Genomic DNA, 20,691 nt, shown 5'->3' with positions numbered 1-20,691 from the left:
CTTCAAGCTTGAATTGCCCTTTTGATTGGAAAATTCTTTATTACGGAATTTACACATGGTCCGGGCGGCATGATTGATTGCATAAATTGTTTAAGCATTATTTTTTATTTATTACACAGCTCTGTAATACTTGATTCTGATTGGTCAATGGTGCCATCTAGTGGTCTGATATTTCTGAGTAACAACCGTACATGCACGAGTCAGTCCGCTCATCCGGGTCTCTGAGCCATTTTTACTATTACTCCGATCACTGTGTGATTGCTACAAGTAAGCTAATAAAATAATTTCTCAAATCAATGTTTCATGTGCATTTATTTATTTATTTGGCAAGTAGTCTTCTGCTGTTGTAGTAATAAGATGCATAATGAGCAGTCAGACGTACATTAATTACAAAATTAACACCACCAGAGCTCTGACGCAGGAGGTGGATTTCAGCTGTTCAGCTATTTACTTCTTTTCACATAATTATATAATTTCAAAACAAATCAATATTTTATGTCCATGTATTTATTTTGTGTTGGGATCCCAATCTCCCTTTCAGGGTTTATTTTTTGCTATAACAACCAGCTGACTGTACATTATCCCTTACGTATGAGCAAATTAATGTATGAATGTCCTACCTGAAGATGCGATTGGTATGTTACATTGTGTTTTTTGTTGTTGTTGTTTTTTTAGGACATGCCTATCGTCGCTGTGACACCAATGGGACCTGGGAACTGGCTTCAAGTAACAACAAAACTTGGGCTAATTACAGCGAGTGTGCCAAATTCCTCACTCATTATAACCAGAATCAAGAGAGGGTAAGACTTTTGACCTTCCAATCTGCTTAGTTGTCTTCCACAGTTGCTGCACATCAAAAAACACTCAAATGTGGATCCACAATCATTTTGGACATATAGATCAAATTTAAGAGTCAGAACACCTTGGGGTGAATTCACCAAACAATTCTGTAATGCACGGGTGTTGTGCTGTGCACATATAAATGAAATCATGGGTGTGTTTGTTCTGTTAGCTGATTAGTGAATCAAGAGCTAAACCAATGCATACAGCACATGCAAATAAACAATGCTATCAACACGCAATTCATTCTTAGCGAATTCCCACCTTTGTGTGGATACAGTTTAATAGGCATTAGTCTAGGGATGTCAAAAGAACGTTTACTTTGAACATAAATTGCCAAAATGCATCAAACATGCCTTGTGATATATTCATGCACAAGGTATATTTTTTGTTTAAACGTTTCAATTTATATGTTAAACAATGAAAAAAATAATTTTACAGTGTGATCACACCATGTGGTCCCAAGGTTATGCTTCATGAAACAATGTCCAACCTCCAAATGATGCAAGATATGACTCCCATACTTCATTTTAATTTTCTTGGACATGTTTTGAAACACTTTGATTAAAATAAAAAAAATTATTTATTTATTTTATTTTTTTACTTCCTGAAAATTCAAGCGATAGCAGAAAGGCCCAAGTTGTTCCCGGCAGGCTACTCAGCCTTACAGGCTCCAACTAGGGTGCATTGGCAATTTACGTTTAAGTTTCTCTTGCCAGTAAAGTTTGATATGAATGTAATCTTACCATTTGATCCTATTATTAAAAAAAAGTCCACTGGGAAACACCAGAAGATTTTGCCCAAATTGCAATTACAACATGTCCACTGATTTTATGGCATGTATTCTATACATATATTTGTGTAAAAGATTAATACTTGTAAAAATATGTCTAATTAACTCTATATGCAAAAACAAAATATATATATTTTACATTATAATGTTTTTTTTACATTAAAACAGTATAAAAAATAATGACGAACCAATTTCTTGCAAGTTCTTTGTGACAAAGTATAAATAAATATATTTGATTATTTTTTTAATGTTTGCTGTAATGTATCATGTACAATAATTTAATTGTGATTAATCACAGAAAACGGTGATTAATTAGTAAAAGAAATTTAATCGATTCACAGCCCTAATACACACTCACAGTCCACTTTATTAGGTACACCTGTACATCTACTTATTCATGCGATTATCTAAGCATTAGAAATTCTCCTCTGACCTCTGCTATTAACAAGCCGTTTTCATCCACAGAACTGCCACTCACTGGATGTTTTTTGTTTTTGGCACAATTCTGAGTGAATTCTAGAGACTGTTGTGTGTGAAAATCCCAGGAGATCAGCAGTTACAGAAATACTCAAACCAGCCCATCTGGCACCAACCATCATGCCACGGTCCAAATCACTGAGATCACATTTTTCCCCATTCTGATGATTGATGTGAACATTAACTGAAGCTCCTGACCCGTATCTGAATGATTTTATACACTGCACTGCTGCCACACGATTGGCTGATTAGATAATCGCATGAATAAGTAGATGTACAGGTGTACTTAATAAAGTGGTCACTGAGTGTATATTGATGCTTTTAATGAAAGATTTATTTATTAATATGGCACACCGAATCCTCCATAAATAGCATATTTTTTGTTTTTGCTGTGGTATCACAATTGGTATTGAGAACAGTTGAATTTTATGACTGTTGGTTTCGACTACTAAAATGTTGGTATCGTGTTAACACTACATAAGTTATTTCTGAACAAGCTGATTTTGTTTGTCTTGTGTTAATGTTTAGATTGAAGTCTTTTGTTGGTTGAATTTTGTTTCTCTCATCTATGTACTGTTTATTTAGGTGTAGACTGGCAAAAAACGGAGCTGCGGGCAGAACTATTTACCATTTAGATGAGGAATGCACAAACTGTACCCTCAGAAATTCCGTCTCCTCTTTAGAAGTCGGAATTTAATGTAATCATTAGAATCAGCAACATCAATGTGGTTCACCAAAGCGTGCAATGGAGAATGACATTTTGCTTTTGACATGATCAGTGCAAGATCTGACCCTGTGTGGTTTCCCATCAATTTAATAATGAAAGGAACACTAATGGATTCATTGTTTTAACCATTAATTAAAAGCAAATTTGCTGAGTTTCATATTGTTATTCTGCCTTGTAAATTTTCAAATCAATTTGAATACTTATATCATGGCTAAAAAGACATTTTGGAAATGTGTTGCTTAAGCCAGCAATCTTAAACTCGAGACATTACCCACAGGGTAAGGGTAAGTGGTATGACTGTAAATCACAGTATGAGCATTTTTATATAATGATAATGAAGCCTATATATATATATACAGTGGTGTGAAAAAGTGTTTGCCCCCTTCCTGATTTCTTATTTTTTTGCATGTTTGTCACACTTAAATGTTTCAGATCATCAAACAAGTTTAAATATTAGTCAAAGATAACACAAGTAAACACAAAATGCAGTTTTTAAATGAAGGTTGTTATTATTAAGGTAAAACAAAACCCAAACCTACATGACCCTGTGTGAAAAAGTGATTGCCCCCTAAACCTAATAACTGGTTGGGCCACCCTTAGCAGCAACAACTGCAATCAAGCATTTGTGATAACTTGCAATGAGTCTTTTACAGCACTGTGGAGGAATTTTGGCTCACTCATCTTTGCAGAATTGTTGTAATTCAGCCACATTGGAGGGTTTTCGAGCATGAACTGGCTTTTTAAGGTCATGCCACAGCATCTCAATAGGATTCAGGTCAGGACTTTGACTAGGCCACTCCAAAGTCTTCATTTTGTTTTTCTTCAGCCATTCAGAGGTGGACTTGCTGGTGTGTTTTGGATCATTGTCCTGCTGCAGAACCCAAGTTTGCTTCAGCTTGAGGTCACGAACAGATGGCCAGACATTCTCCTTCAGGATTTTTTGGTGGACAGCAGAATTCATGGTTCCATTTATCACAGCAAGTCTTCCAGGTCCTGAAGCAGCAAAACAGCCCCAGACCATCACACTACCACCACCATATTTTACTGTTGGTATGATGTTCTTTTTCTGAAATGCGGTGTTACTTTTACGCCAGATGTAATGGGACACACACCTTCCAAAAAGTTCAACTTTTGTCTCATCAGTCCACAGAGTATTTTCCCAAAAGTCTTGGGGATCATCAAGATGTTTTCTGGCAAAAATGAGACGAGCCTTAATGTTCTTTTTGCTCAGCAGTGGTTTTCGTCTTGGAACTCTGCCATGCAGGCCATTTTTGCCCAGTCTCTTTCTTATGGTGGAGTCATGAACACTGACCTTAACTGAGGCAAGTGAGGCCTGCAGTTCTTTGGATGTTGTTGTGGGGTCTTTTGTGACCTCTTGGATGAGTCGTCGCTGCGCTCTTGGGGTAATTTTGGTCGGCCGGCCACTCCTGGGAAGGTTCACCACTGTTCCATGTTTTCGCCATTTGTGGATAATGGCTCTCACTGTGGTTCTCTGGAGTCCCAAAGCTTTAGAAATGGCTTTATAACCTTTTCCAGACTGATAGATCTCAATTCCTTTCTTTCTCATTTGTTCCTGAATTTCTTTGGATCTTGGCATGATGTCTAGCTTTTGAAGATCTTTTGGTCTACTTCACTTTGTCAGGCAGGTCCTATTTAAGTGATTTCTTGATTGAGAACAGGTGTGGCAGTAATCAGGCCTGGGTGTGGCTAGAGAAATTGAACTCAGGTGTGATAAACCACAGTTAAGTTATGTTTTAACAGGTGGGGCAAACACTTTTTTACACAGGGCCATGTAGGTTTGGATTTTGTTTTCCCTTAATAATAACAACATTCATTTAAAAACTGCATTTTGTGTTTACTTGTGTTATCTTTGACTAATATTTAAACTTGTTTGATGATCTGAAACATTTAAGTGTGTCAAACATGCAAAAAAAATAAGAAATCAGGAAGGGGGCAAACACTTTTTCACACCACTGTATATATTAAATAAGCATATGTTAATGTTTTTCAGAGATTGAAAAATGCTTAATCTCATTTGATTATATAGATTATCAGCTCTTCAGACATGCTCCTCAGATCTTTGGTTGCAGAGTGCCCAAATATAATTATGATCAAATGTTGAAATTTTCGATTTTGGTGTCCATTTTTTTATGCGTCACATTTTTGGAAGATATTTTCCCTTTGAACAGTCACTCGGTGGTTTGAGTGTGGGGATCCATATATTTTTGCTTCCCATGTTTTGCATTTGATGAACTCCCAAGAGCCACTGAAAAAGTCATCCATGCAAATTAAATGCTGTGCAGTGCAGGGTTTGGCCATTGCTCAGCACGCTAAATGATAGCAGCTGGCAAATCTCTTGTTCCATGAGCCCCGGTTCACCCTCCTTCAACACATGCCGCGGATCCAGCGAGCTCGGTTAGCGTGGTCGTGATCTGAAGCTCCCCGGCTGCCTGCAGCCTGAAGTAATCTTAGTTGAAAGTGTGGCCGCTCAACTTTTGTCAGGCTGCTGAACTTCAAGACAAACTGTTTTCGCAAGAGGGCGTGACCAGACACCTTAGTCACAGGGTGTCAGCTTGCTCACCAAATAAACATTCACATTCAGGCGGAAAAGCCGCCGAAGGTGGGGATTTGCTCTGCAATTCCTTTAGCTATACCTGCTCTGCTTTTGCTTACACACCAAAAGATGCAAAGTTGTGCTTTTGAGTTTGAGTCCATACTGAAATTCAGTAGAGCTGAAACACATTTTCATGTGGTGTGAATGGTAGTAAACATAAGAGAATTGTAGAAATGTTTCAAGCAGTATCACAATTTCCTAACCTTATAAGAGTTGATGAAAAGATGCAATGAGATATAAATTAGTCCAAAGAAAAGTAAAAACTACTATAGTTTTAGGAATAGTTCAACCAAAAGTGAAATTTTGACCATCACCCTCATGTTGTTCCAAACCTTGATGCTTTTAGTTTTTTACATGCAACAAAAAAGATGTTTTGAAGAATCTGCACATAGCTCTTTTCCTCACAACAACAGTTCATTATGAAATGTCTGTCAAGCTCCAAAAAAAAAAAAAAACCCCATAAAATCACTACAGAAGTATCTGTATGGATCTGAAATTGAAGTCATTATTCACTGAAAATGTAATTATCCATTGTGCATACCTGTTCGATTTTGGCATGCACACAGAGAAAAACCAACACCTTTAGTTATCAATGACAAAGTCAAACGTGGTTAAATTTTTTTATGTATTTATTTTGTTTTGTTTTTATCTGAACACAAAAGCGAATTAAACTCAAGATTATTAATGAATAACGATTAAAATTTTGGTCTGTTCTTCCAACGTGAACTTATGAGAATTCGTATGTATTCTTACGTAAAATGTGGTTCTGTGCTTACGTTTATATTGACAGGAAAAGATTTCATGTGATGATGAATAACTTCTGCGATTAATAACAATTCCACTCTCTACCTCATATAAAGCTATTGTATGCTGTCAGGGAGCACTGAATGCAGCACATCATCATTTTGACTATTTTTGTACTGTCTTTTTCTAAACAAATTATCATGATTACATTTATCTGCCTGCTATGTTTTTAGATTGTAAACAAGTGGTTAGGGTTAGGGGTAGGGGTGGGATTAGCAGCTTTAAAATATATATAAATATGTCACCGTACATTAATTTGCCTGTTACTTTTTTTTTTGTATTGTTGAAAGGTTATGTTGAAGGGTTTAGGTAGGGTTAATGGATCTAAAGTATTAAAAAAAATAAAAAAATAATAATATATATATATATATATATTTTTTTTATTATTATAAATACATTTGTTTTAATACATTTATAATGGATTCGTCAATATTTCATATTTCCAAAAATATTGACATTTTAGATGCTGTCAAAATGTCTATTTTAAATACAAATAATAATTATGTTTATATATTCTGTATAGCTACATATAATAATGAGATCAGGCTGGTCCCTCACACAAAGATATCATATGGATTCAGAAGACTTGGAAGATAGCACACAAGTCATATTAACTACTTTTATGGTACTTTTATTATCTTTTCTGGAGTTTGACAGACGTGGTAGTATGAATTGTTGTTTTAAAAAAAGAAGCATGTACAGTACATTCTCAAAATTTCTCCTTTCAAATAACAGTATTTGAAACAACATAAGCGTGAGTAAATAAAAGCAGAATTAAATTATGGGTTAAGTATTCTTTTAATTTACTCTTTGAGTTCATAATACGTACATATCAACAGTCCCTCTAGGATTTTGCAATCTCGCGATCATTGGAATTTTTGCAAATTCAACCACTCTCCACATTATTTGTGGTAGCTTGCAACTTTGTATAATTTCTACAATTGTTCCACATAAACCATGAATTTGAGGTAATCCCATAGCTTTTCTCAACATTGCTCGTCAAACAAGTGCTTGAAAAGCTTGAAGCAGTCAAGACATATCCTACTGCACAGCTGCCATTTTATCATGTGGGTCCTCCTCATCTCCTTCTCTGTCACTGCGTGTCATTAACCCTAATATTTGCCATTACACGAATGTTAAAGTGAAACCGGAACATTTTAAACTTTCAAACGGCATGCTTTAAATGGACCAAGGTGCGGGTTGGTGACAGCCTCAGTTCATTTGGAGTGCTCACATACTGCACTGTTACACTCTAAATGAGACTCAAAAAGGCATAAATGACCGCCATTTTTATATTTGCTATATTTGGATAGTACAATGTGATTCGAATTAAAGTGCGAAATAATCGCAGTTATCTCAAATAATTAAATGTATTGTATATTAGTATTTATTATGCTTGCTGCATATTCAGTTGTTATGCACAACATAATTAAAGGCAATTGCTCTTATACTGTCATTGAAATTACACCAGTATACTATAGCTGTGTCCCAAACGACACACTATACACTATGCACTCAGCCATATACTGTATGAATTTTTAAAGTATAGAATTGTCCCAAATGGAACACTTAATGGTTTTTCGCCATTTAACAGCTGACGGAAGTGACGTTTTGTTTTGCAGCTAGCTTTAGCGCGTTAGCCAACCTGAGTTCAACACTTGTATCTTAAACAATGTACATATTCACAGAGCTCGGGGTGATGGTAAAGCCTTCAACTCACACTTGTAAGGTGCTGTATCCTCTGAAGTTTTGCTGGCTGCTACATTCTTTATTATTTATAACTGTTTTGTCAGACCAGCAGCACAACCAGGTAACTTCGCCCCTTCGTTGAGTGCATGAAGTGTCTAACATTCCACCCTCCATTTTGATGGCTGAGAAAGTACATCCTCTGGATTCTTAAAGTACACTTTTTTTGCTGCGTTTTCAGTTTAGTGTGCGTTCCAAACCGCTATGCTATTTTACATCCATTCAAAATTATGATTATTTTTCACTGCAAAACAACACAAAATCATAATTTTTAAGAAAAAGCACAGCAAATTTCATTCATTTTGGGCTGCAATAATAAGGAAAAACTGCAACCAAATCCTGGTGGGACTGACATGTGTTTGCAAAACTTTCTTAAGTGCTGTTGTGTGATGGCTAAAAGTGGCCCAAGAAACAGATCAGTTTACCCTTGCTTTTTCAATTGATGTATTTCTCGATGTCTCATGTTCTCGCTTTCTCTTACTGTCTCAATGCAGGAGGTCTTCGACCGACTTTACCTCATCTACACAGTGGGCTACTCCATCTCTCTGGGATCACTTATGGTTGCGACGGTCATCCTGGGATACTTTCGGTGAGAAAAACCAGCCTGCTTGTTTTCTCAGACATGATTCACAAAAACCCTTTACAAGCCAGGAATCTTCTAATGCAATTTTCTAGGGCTTAGTCTCATCCTGAGATCAGTGTAGAAAAGTTTTTGTGTTTTCAAGTCTGGTAATTCTAATATCATCCATCCATCCAATTGAAGATGTTAAACTCCACACCTTAAACAGTTTTTGATGTGTGCTTTTACTGTTAATGCCTTTAAAGGGTTACTGTTTATTTTGTTTTGAGTGTGGAGAAAGCAACTATTTTATGGTGTCGTATGGTAAAGTGCTATGTGCTTTCATTTTTGACTGAAACGATCAGTTTTCCTAATGAACTGCATCAAATGAATGTTTATCCAATAGTTCACCCAGCGTGCATGCTGGCCGCTTGTCAATATTAAGACATACGAGTGCATTTATTACTTTCGCATTCAATCGTTCCATTTTCATTGCTAATTAATGCAAAGAGGTTCACTTCGCTATTTATCCAACAGCCTTATTCAAATAAAGGGTTGGGTCGTGCATGTAACGAGCCGCTGACAGGTACCGGACTTGGCTTGACTCAGCTCCAGCGCACCATGTTTTTAAGAGTCGGCCCCTCGCCTGGGCACCAGGAAATGCGGGGCAGGAAAATAACTTTAATAAAGGCTCGTTTGGGCTGCGGCTGACGCACTGCCAGCCTTTCCATGCTCTCCACTCACACTGTCAGTATAATGTCTCAGGTACGCGAGCACTGGGAAATCAGGCATGCGCCGTGGAGACTCTCAAACATTAGCGCCAGTGTTTGAGGCACGCTCAGAGGAGCTCAGCTCTACATGGATCGGCTCTCCAGAGCTTCCCGATCAATAGTTCCCAGCGGGACGGCGGTTAAGCAGCAGTTAGTCTAATGATGAGGAGGCAATGGATTCCACACTTGTCACCCTAAACCTCTCCAGAGGAGACAGAGTAACAACAAAAACAAACCCTAAATGATTAGCCAAGGGATTCATTTTTCAACATGTCTGGCTGCAGTAAGAACTGAACTGATCTGTGCATTTTGGGGGGCTTTGTAAGAAATGGCACAGGCTTTTTTTGAGTTAACAAGCTAGAAATGATCTAGTTGCATGAGTAGTATGGCTCGGTGTTAATGCACATTTCCCAAGCTCTCGGTTGTGAATTTTGGCTGTTGGTTTACATTATTTTAAGCCAAAAAGGAAAGCTGTTTCATAGACAAAGTTTTTACATTTTTCTAAAAGTTTAGAACGATTTTTGCTTTCTTTTGAATGATGTGCACTGATGAATTCGACTAGAAAGACCAGGAAAGTAAACTAAAATATTGCTGAACTCTCTCCAATTGGGCCCAGTTTTCAGCAAATATCTGGTGTTGAACCAAAGCAAATGCTCGCAATCACTTTTGACCAGTGGCGGATCTGAAACAATTTATGAAATTGTAGCACAACCTGATCAATGTCTTTCATGTGGCTTGGCACTCGCTTGCAATTGAAGCTGTTGTGTTGGATGAAAGGGGCATTATTGTGTAAGTGTTTAGGTCCCTCTTTATTAGTCATCAATACTGGATCGTTTAAGAGAGAAAAGGGCTATGAAATCAATGCCAAATAGCAGTCAGAAGATAAACAATGAAGTGCAGTTGTAGGAGGATCCAAGCACAAATCTGCAGGGGCTTTTCCCCAATAGACTCGCTCAGGTCAAGCAAGTTTGAAAGAGTGTAGACAAGCCGACGGAATTAATCTGGGAAACACATGCTTGCAATTTTGTTTTTATAGTTTACTTTTTGAGCCCTGCATTTTCAGCATTCGTGCTTTCCGAACCCTTTAAATCCGAAGAATGTGTTAAAGTCAGCAGCTGACTCATCTGGCTCTAATTAGACGAGTATTGTTCTTCACCTCTGTGAAAAGGCTATTGAAAAAGTAACCGTACACACACACACACTTGCTATTACACAGTGCGATTCAGTGATGTTTTAGTGTGTAATTTCACGTGCCTGAATACCTCTTGTCAGGGTCCAAAATAAACGTTTTGCCACACCTGCCAATAGCATGTGAATAGAGAAAAGTTACAGGTTTAAATTCACTCATTTAATTTGTTAGCGGATATGAAACTGCATTTTACATTCTTTTTATTAATTGCTTACATCAGTGAGGGCTATGCATTGTTATATATATATACCTATAGCATTGTTTATTTTCAATCCCTTTAGTGAATTGGGTGCTTAACAAGCATTGACACCATTTTGTGTGTACTGTAATTTACTGATAAAGCTTTATAATAACAACACAGAGTAAAGTATCAGTAAAGCACTAGTTTATAGTTAATTGATCATTTATAAATTATTGTTCTTATATCGTTAATAAATTAATAAGCCTTATTCAAATAGAATGTAGTGTCTGTTTTGAGCCTTAGTGATTGCGAGATGCTGTTGAGATTTTTCAGAGTAATGGATCCATTAATAAATGTCATTAAATATACATAGTTCTCACTTTAAATTAGGACACTAATACTTAGGAAAATACTTAGCTAGCAATTAGTCATTGCTTTACAACAACAGTTATTAAGCATTTATTGCTTTAATAGTAAATGTTCCTAAAACATTAAAAAAAGTCAAATTCATGACATGAATGTATAAATAAATAATTTATTGGTTACACTTTACAATAAGGTTCGATTTGTAAATATTAGTTAAGGCATTAGGTATCATAAACATAAGAATGAACAATATATTTTTAAAGCATTTATTAAACTTAGGTAGTGTTAGTTTATAAAAATACAGTTGTTTATTATTAGTTCATGTTAGTTCATAATGCATGAACTACAGTTAACATGCTCAAATTTTCATTTAAAAAAAATTATTTATAAGATTAATAAATGCTGTAAAAGTATTATTGTTAGTTCATGTTAACTAATATTATACCACTGGTCTGTTGAATGCTTGATTCTGATTGGTTCACGGACATTCTAAGGTGTGCAATTATTTTTCAGTAAACGCACGACTATGAAGTAGTTCCAGGTCTTGACCGCATAACGGTTCCATATCACTTCCCCAAATTATTCAGTTATTTCAAAGAGCCGTACAGGCTACAACAACAAAATAACCAGTTAAAACAAAGACACCGGCTAAGTACGTCAGATAAGAATTAAAAACAATGTCTATAAAATCCTAAATTTATATCAATTTCGGTTGAATAGCATCCTTGCGCTCGCTCTCTTTCTCTTTCACGCACACAGACACGCCGTACAGGCTACCACAGCAAAATAACCATATAAAACTAAGACATTGGTTAAAGTAAATCAGTTTAGAACGTCATTGTCTATAATACCATAAATGTATTTAAATTTCGTTTGAAAAGCGTCCTTGCACTCTCTCTTTCATCACACTCACACATATACACGCACACACACAGAGACTCAAGTCGCGACCATCAAGCACGTCTGAAGATCTAAAATAATTTAGTATGAAAAATACACAAAAATATAAGAAATCAGGATATACTTTTTCACAGAACTGTATTTCACCCTAATCAGCCTTCCATAGCTTTAGTGGAAAGCACCATCACACTCCCCGTCACACTCTCTTTCGCTCTCACACAAACTCTCTCTCTCTCTCTCTCTCTCTCTCTCACTCCTGCTCTGGGATCAATGGGACTGTAAACAGTTGTTTAGCAATGTAAAAGCTATATAAGAAATACACTCGCTGCTGCTGAGAAGTATACTTAAACCAACATCTTGACAATTTGAAGCAATATTATTCCTGATGAAAGCCGCTTCAAACACAGGTAATTCCGCACGCGATCTCTCTCAGTTTCTCTCTTTTTCTCGCTCACACATACATATACAAATGCACACAAGTACTTAGTACACACGCACTACCTTGATACTTCAATGCTGAAAAGCAGTGCATCCTCCGTTATTAGTTCTAAAGTGACATTTTCGAACTAGCAACGTAGGCTTGGACTGTATCAAAGCTGAATCCGTGGAGGAATAAAGTAGCTCCACTCACAAGAGCGTTTTAGGGACGAAAACCAGAAATTGTCTGAGATAAAACCTTGAACGTTATCTTAAAGTGTGGTAACTGTAATATAAGAGGAATAATTGACTCCAGCCCATTGAATCATTGAAAAATAGTGCGCTCTGCTGCGCATCGTGGCTGCATTACCACCTCGGGTGTGCAGTATTTTTCAATAATTCAATGGTCCATCATCAATTATTCCTTACTTAACAAATCGAAACTTGTAAAGTGTTACCAATTTTTTTATTAAGTATGAATAAAGAATTAATTTATGCCTTCTTAATGTTCTTATAAATAAGTTGTTTACTAAGGATGAAAAAACATCAAACTGTTTATACAAACAACTGTTTAGCAAATCCTTAGCCAATCTTACAGTTCCCAATAAATAACCATTTAACTGTTTTATTTAGTCACCATGGTACATTTTTACAACCTTTTGGTGTTAATTATTTAGTCACCTTGGTAAATTTTTACAACCATTTGGTGTTAACTTTGGACCCTACCTCTGTCTATTTTCTGTTTGCATAATGACACATGGTTTGAACTCATCTCTTACGCCTTTTCCTCTTATAGTATCCCTCTTTTTCCTGTTATTTTCAGGCGGTTACACTGTACCAGGAACTACATCCACATGCACCTGTTTGTATCGTTCATGTTGAGAGCCATTAGTATCTTTGTGAAAGATGTGGTATTGTATTCTGGTGCTGCATTAGAGGAAATGGAACGCATAACTGTGGAGGATCTGAAGTCCATCACAGAAGCCCCTCCTGCCAACAAAACCCAGTTTGTAAGTGCAGCACACAATCAAATTTAACGGTACAGTCCATGGCGGTAAACACGGCAGCAGTGGATTAGCAAGATCTCACATTGTGTGGTTGCCATAGAAGCATGCGGGAGCATCATTATCATTCAAAGCCATTTGTTGTTGACGTGCCACAAACACCCGGCAGCAATTTATGCATGTTCGCGTAACCAGGACACAGGGGTTTTCAATTAAGAGTTTGTGTGAATTGAATTATAAATTATTTCTGGGTAATCGCTTTAAACACATACAAAATAGACTGCACTATTACATTTCACTACATTTCATTACAATTAAGACTGAGAATGTATGAGAACACCAATCATAGTTGACCTGGTCACAATTGACATTATCAGTGAAAATATTATGGGTTTATACTTCTATGACATGTGCCATGAGCTTGTTACCAGCTCAAGGTTTTTCTTATGCAAGGTGTTTTTGTGTCCTTATAAGGTAGTTAAATGTGTTTGCTAAGGCAATCATCACTATTTCTAAATCTAATACTCTGGCATTTGAATAAACCCCTAACCCAAAATCTCAGCATGTAACTCATCCTTTGTCATTTACATCCCTATTACTTTTTTGACTTGGGCCAGTAAGCAACCACATCCTGGCAACGGCACAGCAGTGCCCCAAAAAACATTTAGAACACCTTAGCAACTGCGAAGCAATGCACTTAAACCCACTTAAAACACCTTGGCAATCACATCAAAACACCCTAGCAACCACCTTGTAATGCAACCTACCACAACGCCCTAGCAACTGCACAGAAATATGCTTAAGCCCACTTAGAACACCTTTACAACCACCTTGCAATTCCCTAGCAACCTACCACAACACCCTAGCAACTGCGTAGCAATGTGCTTAAACCCACTCAGAATACCTTTGCAACCACCATGAAACACCCAAGCCACTGTACCATGTTATAATGCCCTATCAACCTACCACAACACCATAGCAACTGATTTAAAATGCACTTAAACCACCCAGAGCACCCTAGCAGCTGCATAGCAAAACACGAAAGAGCACTCAGAACACCTTAGCAACCACCTTGCAATTCCCTAGCAACCTATCACAACACCCTAGTAACCACATAGAAATGTGCTTAAAATCACCTAGAACACCCTAACAGCTGCATAGCAACATGTTAAAAATCACTCATAACACCTTAGTAACCACCTCACAACACCCTACCAACCAAACACACCATAGCAACCACATAAAAATGTGCTTTAAACCGTGCAGAACACCCTAGCAACTGCATAGCAATGCACTTAAGCCGACTCACCTTAACAACCTTATAACACCTTAGCAACCACCTTGCAACATCCTAGCATCCACCTTGCATGTTTCAGGGTCAGGCACCACTCACATTTTTGTCAGAAAATGTAAAAATCTAATTTTAAATTTAAAGTCTAGTTTTAAATTTAAAACACAAGTTTTACAGACTTCAAAAGCAAATCAAGGTGACATGCATAAGAACATGTGGCTAATCAATATGTGTTCAATTGGTTTTCCGTCTCCCATCAAGATTGGCTGTAAGGTGGCTGTGACTCTTTTCTTGTACTTCCTGGCGACTAATTATTACTGGATCCTGGTGGAGGGCCTGTACCTGCACAGCCTTATCTTCATGACCTTCTTCTCAGACAGGAAGTACCTCTGGGGCTTTACTCTGATTGGCTGGGGTGAGGAAACAGTCTTGTTCACTAATAAACATTTCCAATACTCTGCACTCAAAAATCATTATTCAGCTGCTGGCTACAGAGTCCAAATCATATTCATGTGATATAATTACTGCTTTCCTTAGATTCATTATTGGGATAATGTTGAAATAAGTAATCGGTCAATGAAAATTATTTTCCAATTTACACTTGAACATTGGCTTCAGTTACTTTAAGTAAACAGTCAGTAATAAAACGAAGAACAAGCAATAGAACAAATGAAGACAATAAAACAGATTTTTAGGTAGACATGGCTCCTTAAAGTAGCAGTTGATACTCATTCTGTAGAAAGACTATTATTACATTCTTTATGTAAGTATCAACTTGGTACCAAAGTACTGGTACTTCTGCCACTCCTTCTGTAAGGTCTTGTTAATTGCATTTAGCGCCGCACAGCGTCATGTATGTTTTAAAGACACATGTGGAGATACTCTGGACTCCACGGCTCCTGCATTGTACACACTGTGCGGAATAGTTGAACATGCACAGCGCATACAATGTGGATGCCGTGGAGCTGAATCACTTCAATGAAGCTTAAACAGATGTTGTAGTGCTGTGTAAACTACACATGTTCTTTTGAATGTAACAACTTGGAAAGTGAAGGCCATGTGATGTTTCACCAAACAGGTGTTCCTGCGATATTTGTGACTGTCTGGGCCAGTGTGAGAGCCACTCTTGCCGACACTGAGTAAGTACTTGAGCTGCAAACTGTTTGCCAATGTCACCATATGTGCATTTCTACAGGAATGTTGGTGTTCTGCATGTCAAACAAGTAAAAAGCTATCTAGAAGGTAAATAACACACAAGATTGGCAGTTTCGCAAAAGGCTCTTGAAATAAAACATGGATGTCTGGAATGGCCTGTAAAAGTGACTGATTTGGTTTATGGCCAACAGGTGTTGGGATTTAAGCGCCGGAAACCTGAAATGGATTGTGCAGATCCCCATTCTGACAGCAATTGTTGTAAGTTTAAATTGCATTTTAAAAGTTTTCATTCCAAGTAAGATCATTGTTTTGTTTTAAACAATTCAAAATGTGCCTCAAATTATTGTGAATATTATTTTGAACGCCCCTTTTATGTAAATATATTGTAAAATAATCCATTAAATGATTGTATTTACTTCCCCCAAGGTAAATTTTTTGTTGTTCCTGAATATAATTCGAGTTTTGGCAACAAAACTTAGAGAAACAAATGCAGGGCGATGCGACACCAGACAACAGTACAGGTAAGATGGCGGTGCTTTCTTAAGTATATAACTAGCATTTTTCTTTGATATTGTTGATTGATAGACACATGAAGGATTATAATTTTTTTCTTCTTCTTTAATAGAAAGCTGTTAAAATCGACCCTGGTCCTCATGCCATTGTTTGGCGTTCACTATATAGTGTTCATGGCAATGCCCTATACAGAAGTTTCTGGCGTACCATGGCAAATCCAGATGCATTATGAAATGCTCTTTAACTCATTCCAGGTGAAATTTTAAACTCTATAACATATATGAAATGTAAAATATTATGAAATGTTGAGTCACTAAAGTATTTTGCCAACATTAGAGGCTATAGCTATGTTCACAATAAAATATTATACTGCTTACAGCATACTGTGCATTATACACTGCACACTGCATACTATTTTTAACATTGAAGATTTTATGTTGACTAAACCTGATATTAAAATTCACTCTCTCTTTTCCAGGGATTCTTTGTTGCAATTATATATTGCTTTTGCAATGGAGAGGTAAGAACAAGATCATATGCAATCTCCCCAACATGTATTTGGGCACTAATGGCACACTTAAAGGGATAGGTCACCCAAAAATAAAAATTCTCTCATCATTTACTCACTCTCATGCCATCCCAAGTGTGTATGACTTTCTTTCTTCAGCAGAACACATTTGAAGAAAAACAGAAAAATATCTCAGTTCAGTAGGTCCTTAAAATGCGAGTGGATGGGGATCAGACTTTTAAAGTTCCAATAAGAACAGACAGCCAGCATAAATGTCAACGATATGACTCCAGCTGTTAAATGAATGTCTTCTAAAGCAACACGATCGCTTTTGATTGTGAAAAAGATCCATTTTTAAGTACTTTTTAACTATAAATGATCGCTTCCTGTCAGCAGCGATATGCGCATGTGACGTGATCACGTTGGCACCTTCAAGCGAGAACTGACACACGTGCGTCACACCCGGAAGAGCGCCGCTGTTTACAAGCGAGGAGGAACGCTGTACAGTAGCTTCTTTGGTTTTGGTATAGATCTGTATTTGTATGTTTGTTTTTCACAATGGTGCGTTTGTGTGCTTATCCTGGATGTCTCAACAGAGAGAAAAACCTGAGTTACTTTCAAAACATGCCAACATGAATACGACACACAAGAGACTGCATGAACTCAGCATTCTCGTGACGTGAACGCACATACTGCTGCTGACCGGAAGCAATGATTTATAGTTAAAAAGTACTTAAATATTGATCTTTTTCGCACCAAAAGCGATCGTATCGCTTTAGAAAACATTCATTTAACCGCTGGAGTCATATAGATAACGTTTATGCTGACTGTCTGTGAATTTTGGAGCTTCAAAGGTCTGATCACCATCCACTCGCATTTTAAGGAACTACTGAGCTGAGATATTTTTTTATTTTTCTTCAAATGTGTTCTGGTGAAGAAAGAAAGTCATGCACACCTGGGATATCATGAGTTTTTATCATCACGTTTTTGGGCGAATTGTCCCTTTAAAAATGTAACTGCATTATTTAACAAAATATCAAACCAATGGCATTTATTTTAAATAAACACAGAATAAGCACACTTCAGTATTAAGGTATTAAAAGGTATTAAATAGTAAGTATTAGGTATTAAATAATAAAATAATAAATGTACCGCTCAAAACATTCTGGTTGTCAAAAGTGAAACATGTCCATAGTTAATGTGAACCACACCTGTGGTAACTCTGCAAGGACAGTGTGAACTTGAGGAGAACCAACTTCATACATTCACTAAAATCTTCTTGGGACCATTGCAAAAATCATTGCAAAAATGTCTCGGAATGTGAAGTTAGTTCTGAGAAAAGCACAAGCATTGTTTATTTGCAAATGCCACTTGGTTTGATATTTTGTTATCTAATGCAATGACATCCATACATTAAAGTGTGGTTTTAGGCACTGCTGTATCTTCTATGTCCCAGAAATTTGTCAGATAATTGTTATAGTCATTCATTTTTATTTCTAACAGTTATTTGTTGTAGAATATAGAAAAATGGTGAAACAACCCACATATTTCCTCAACACTCTTTAGGTCCAGGCAGAAATCAAGAAGTCATGGAGTAGGAGGACACTTGCTTTGGACTTTAAGAGGAAAGCCCGTAGTGGCAGTAACACATACAGCTATGGACCCATGGTGTCCCACACGAGTGTCACAAATGTGACCGCACGGGGTCCTCTGGCCCTGCACCTTACCACCCGCCTGGGGCCCGTCACCATCAACGGCCACCGGAACCTTCCGGGTTACGTGAAGAACGGCTCCGTCTCCGAGAACTCCATCCCATCTTCGGGTCAGGAGCTCCATATCCAGGAGGAAGAGCCTTCAAAGAACTTCCAAGATGAAAAAACAACCCCAGTGGTGGAGGAAGAGCGAGAAACAGTCATGTGACTTTACAAACCTAAACAAAGATAATAAATGTTTTACGTAATTTGGAAAATGTGTTAAAGGATGAGAGATTCCTTTGTTCCTCAGGATTCCCTAACAATTTGGATTGTTGAACCTTCTCAGATGAGTTGAACTACAGTGTTACCAGTGATCAATCCAATGGATCAGTGTCTTTTAACTGAGCCACAATCTTCTTGCAAATCTGGACGATACTATGGGTACCAGGACCTCTTCACCAGCAGTACTTGAACTAGAATGTTTGGTGAATACCTTAAGATTTTCAATATGTGTTCCTGCATGGTGAACAAACAAAGCTGGTGCTTTCAGGTTCTCATGACACATCCATCAGATAAAGAAATATTGAATTTGCTCCAGGATCAAGCCATAAAAATGATATGGCACAATGGACCTTGAATTGTATATAAGAAACTCATAATATTTTAAATACTTTTAAAAAAACTACTTTTTTTTTTTTTTTTTTTTTTGATCAGCACTATTGTACTTTTATTTACACTGCAAATAGTCCAAACAGATAGCATCTCATACAACTGCCAGTAGGAGCGCTATTACGGTAGCAGGTTCTTAAAGATGATGTGCAGGTTAGCTGAATGTGATATTTCTATGTCTCTAGACCTTGAGTGATTGTCGCATTTATCCACTGGTTTGTTCGGTGGATTTGCCAAATCTTACTAAGCTATTCTCTATGGATGCCAAATATCGCCAAGAAATAACAAAATAACAAAGGTAATTCTGACTATATATATATATATATATATATATATATATATATATATATATATATATATATATATGTCACAGTTGTGACTTTAATTTTTGCAATTGCGACTCTAATAGTCATAATTGTGTTTATATATTGTGATTTCAAGAGATATAAAGTCGAAATCGTGAAATTTAGAGCAGTTGCAAGAAATAAAGTTGAAATTGTTATATATAGTCGCAATCGCGAGATTTAGAGTCGCAATTGTTAGATGTAAAGTTGCAATTATGAGAAAATAATTAATTAATAAATTTCAAGATATAATGTGTGCAATATACTATTGTGACTTTATATTTCGCAATTTTGAAATAGCAAAATATAAAGTCGCAATTGGGAAGAATAGTCAAAATTGCAAGATATAAAATTGAAATTGTGAGATTTAAAGTCACAATCGTGAGATATAAAGTCGCAATCGTGAGATATAAAGTTGCAGTTGTGAAAAATTAAGTCAAAATTGCGTGATATAAAGTCCAGTTTTGAGATTTAAAGTCGCAATTGCTAGATATAAAGTCGAAATTGATATAAAATCGAATTCGCGAAATATAAAGTTGCAGTTATGAGAAATAGTTAAAATTGTGAGATATAACGTGCGAGATATAATGTTGTGACTTTATATTTCATTATTTCTAAACTGCAAAATATAAAAAGTCTCATCTGCAAGAAATAATAATGTATTATTTCTATGTCTCTATTCAGGACTTGTGCGAATTGTCGAATTAATCCATAGGTTTATTCGGTGGATTTGCCATATCTTGTCCAGTTATTCTCTATGAAGCCAGATCCTGCCATGAAAAAATATTAAATATGAAAGGTAATTCTGAATTTACATATCACAATTGTAACTTTATTTCTTGCAATTGCGACTCTAATACTTGTATTTGCATGCTTAAATATTCCAATTGCAACTTTTTTCACATTATTACAAGATATAAAGTCGAAATTGCAAAATTTGAAGTTGTAATTGAAATTGCAGGAAATTAAGTCGAAATTGCAGTATATAAAGTTGAATTTGTGAGGTATAAAGCCACAATCACAAGATATAAAGTTGAAATTGCATGATATAGAGTAGCAATTACTGGATACAAAGTCGAAATTGCAAGATGTAAAGTCACAGTTGTGAGATATAAAGTTTCAATTACGAG

General features: G+C 36.6%; 1 protein-coding gene across 1 annotated transcript in view; it reads left to right on the top strand.

Annotated features, from left to right (window-relative positions):
- pth1r (parathyroid hormone 1 receptor) overlaps positions 1-19,524 on the top strand; it is an 83,781-nt gene extending 64,257 nt beyond the window's left edge. The window contains exons 4-13 of the mRNA XM_051698036.1: positions 676-800; positions 8,496-8,590; positions 13,207-13,393; positions 14,940-15,093; positions 15,757-15,817; positions 16,025-16,091; positions 16,260-16,354; positions 16,459-16,600; positions 16,825-16,866; positions 18,421-19,524. Coding sequence (XP_051553996.1) covers positions 676-800; positions 8,496-8,590; positions 13,207-13,393; positions 14,940-15,093; positions 15,757-15,817; positions 16,025-16,091; positions 16,260-16,354; positions 16,459-16,600; positions 16,825-16,866; positions 18,421-18,774 — 1,322 coding nt within the window. The 3' untranslated portion in view covers positions 18,775-19,524. The remainder of the gene's footprint in view (positions 1-675; positions 801-8,495; positions 8,591-13,206; positions 13,394-14,939; positions 15,094-15,756; positions 15,818-16,024; positions 16,092-16,259; positions 16,355-16,458; positions 16,601-16,824; positions 16,867-18,420) is intronic.
- The last annotated feature ends 1,167 nt before the right edge of the window (positions 19,525-20,691 follow it).

The sequence above is a fragment of the Myxocyprinus asiaticus genome, chromosome 5 (genome assembly GCF_019703515.2).
Source record: "Myxocyprinus asiaticus isolate MX2 ecotype Aquarium Trade chromosome 5, UBuf_Myxa_2, whole genome shotgun sequence".
NCBI lineage: Eukaryota > Metazoa > Chordata > Actinopteri > Cypriniformes > Catostomidae > Myxocyprinus > Myxocyprinus asiaticus.
Note: the sequence above shows the minus strand (reverse complement) of the source record. Positions and strands in the feature narration are given on the sequence as shown.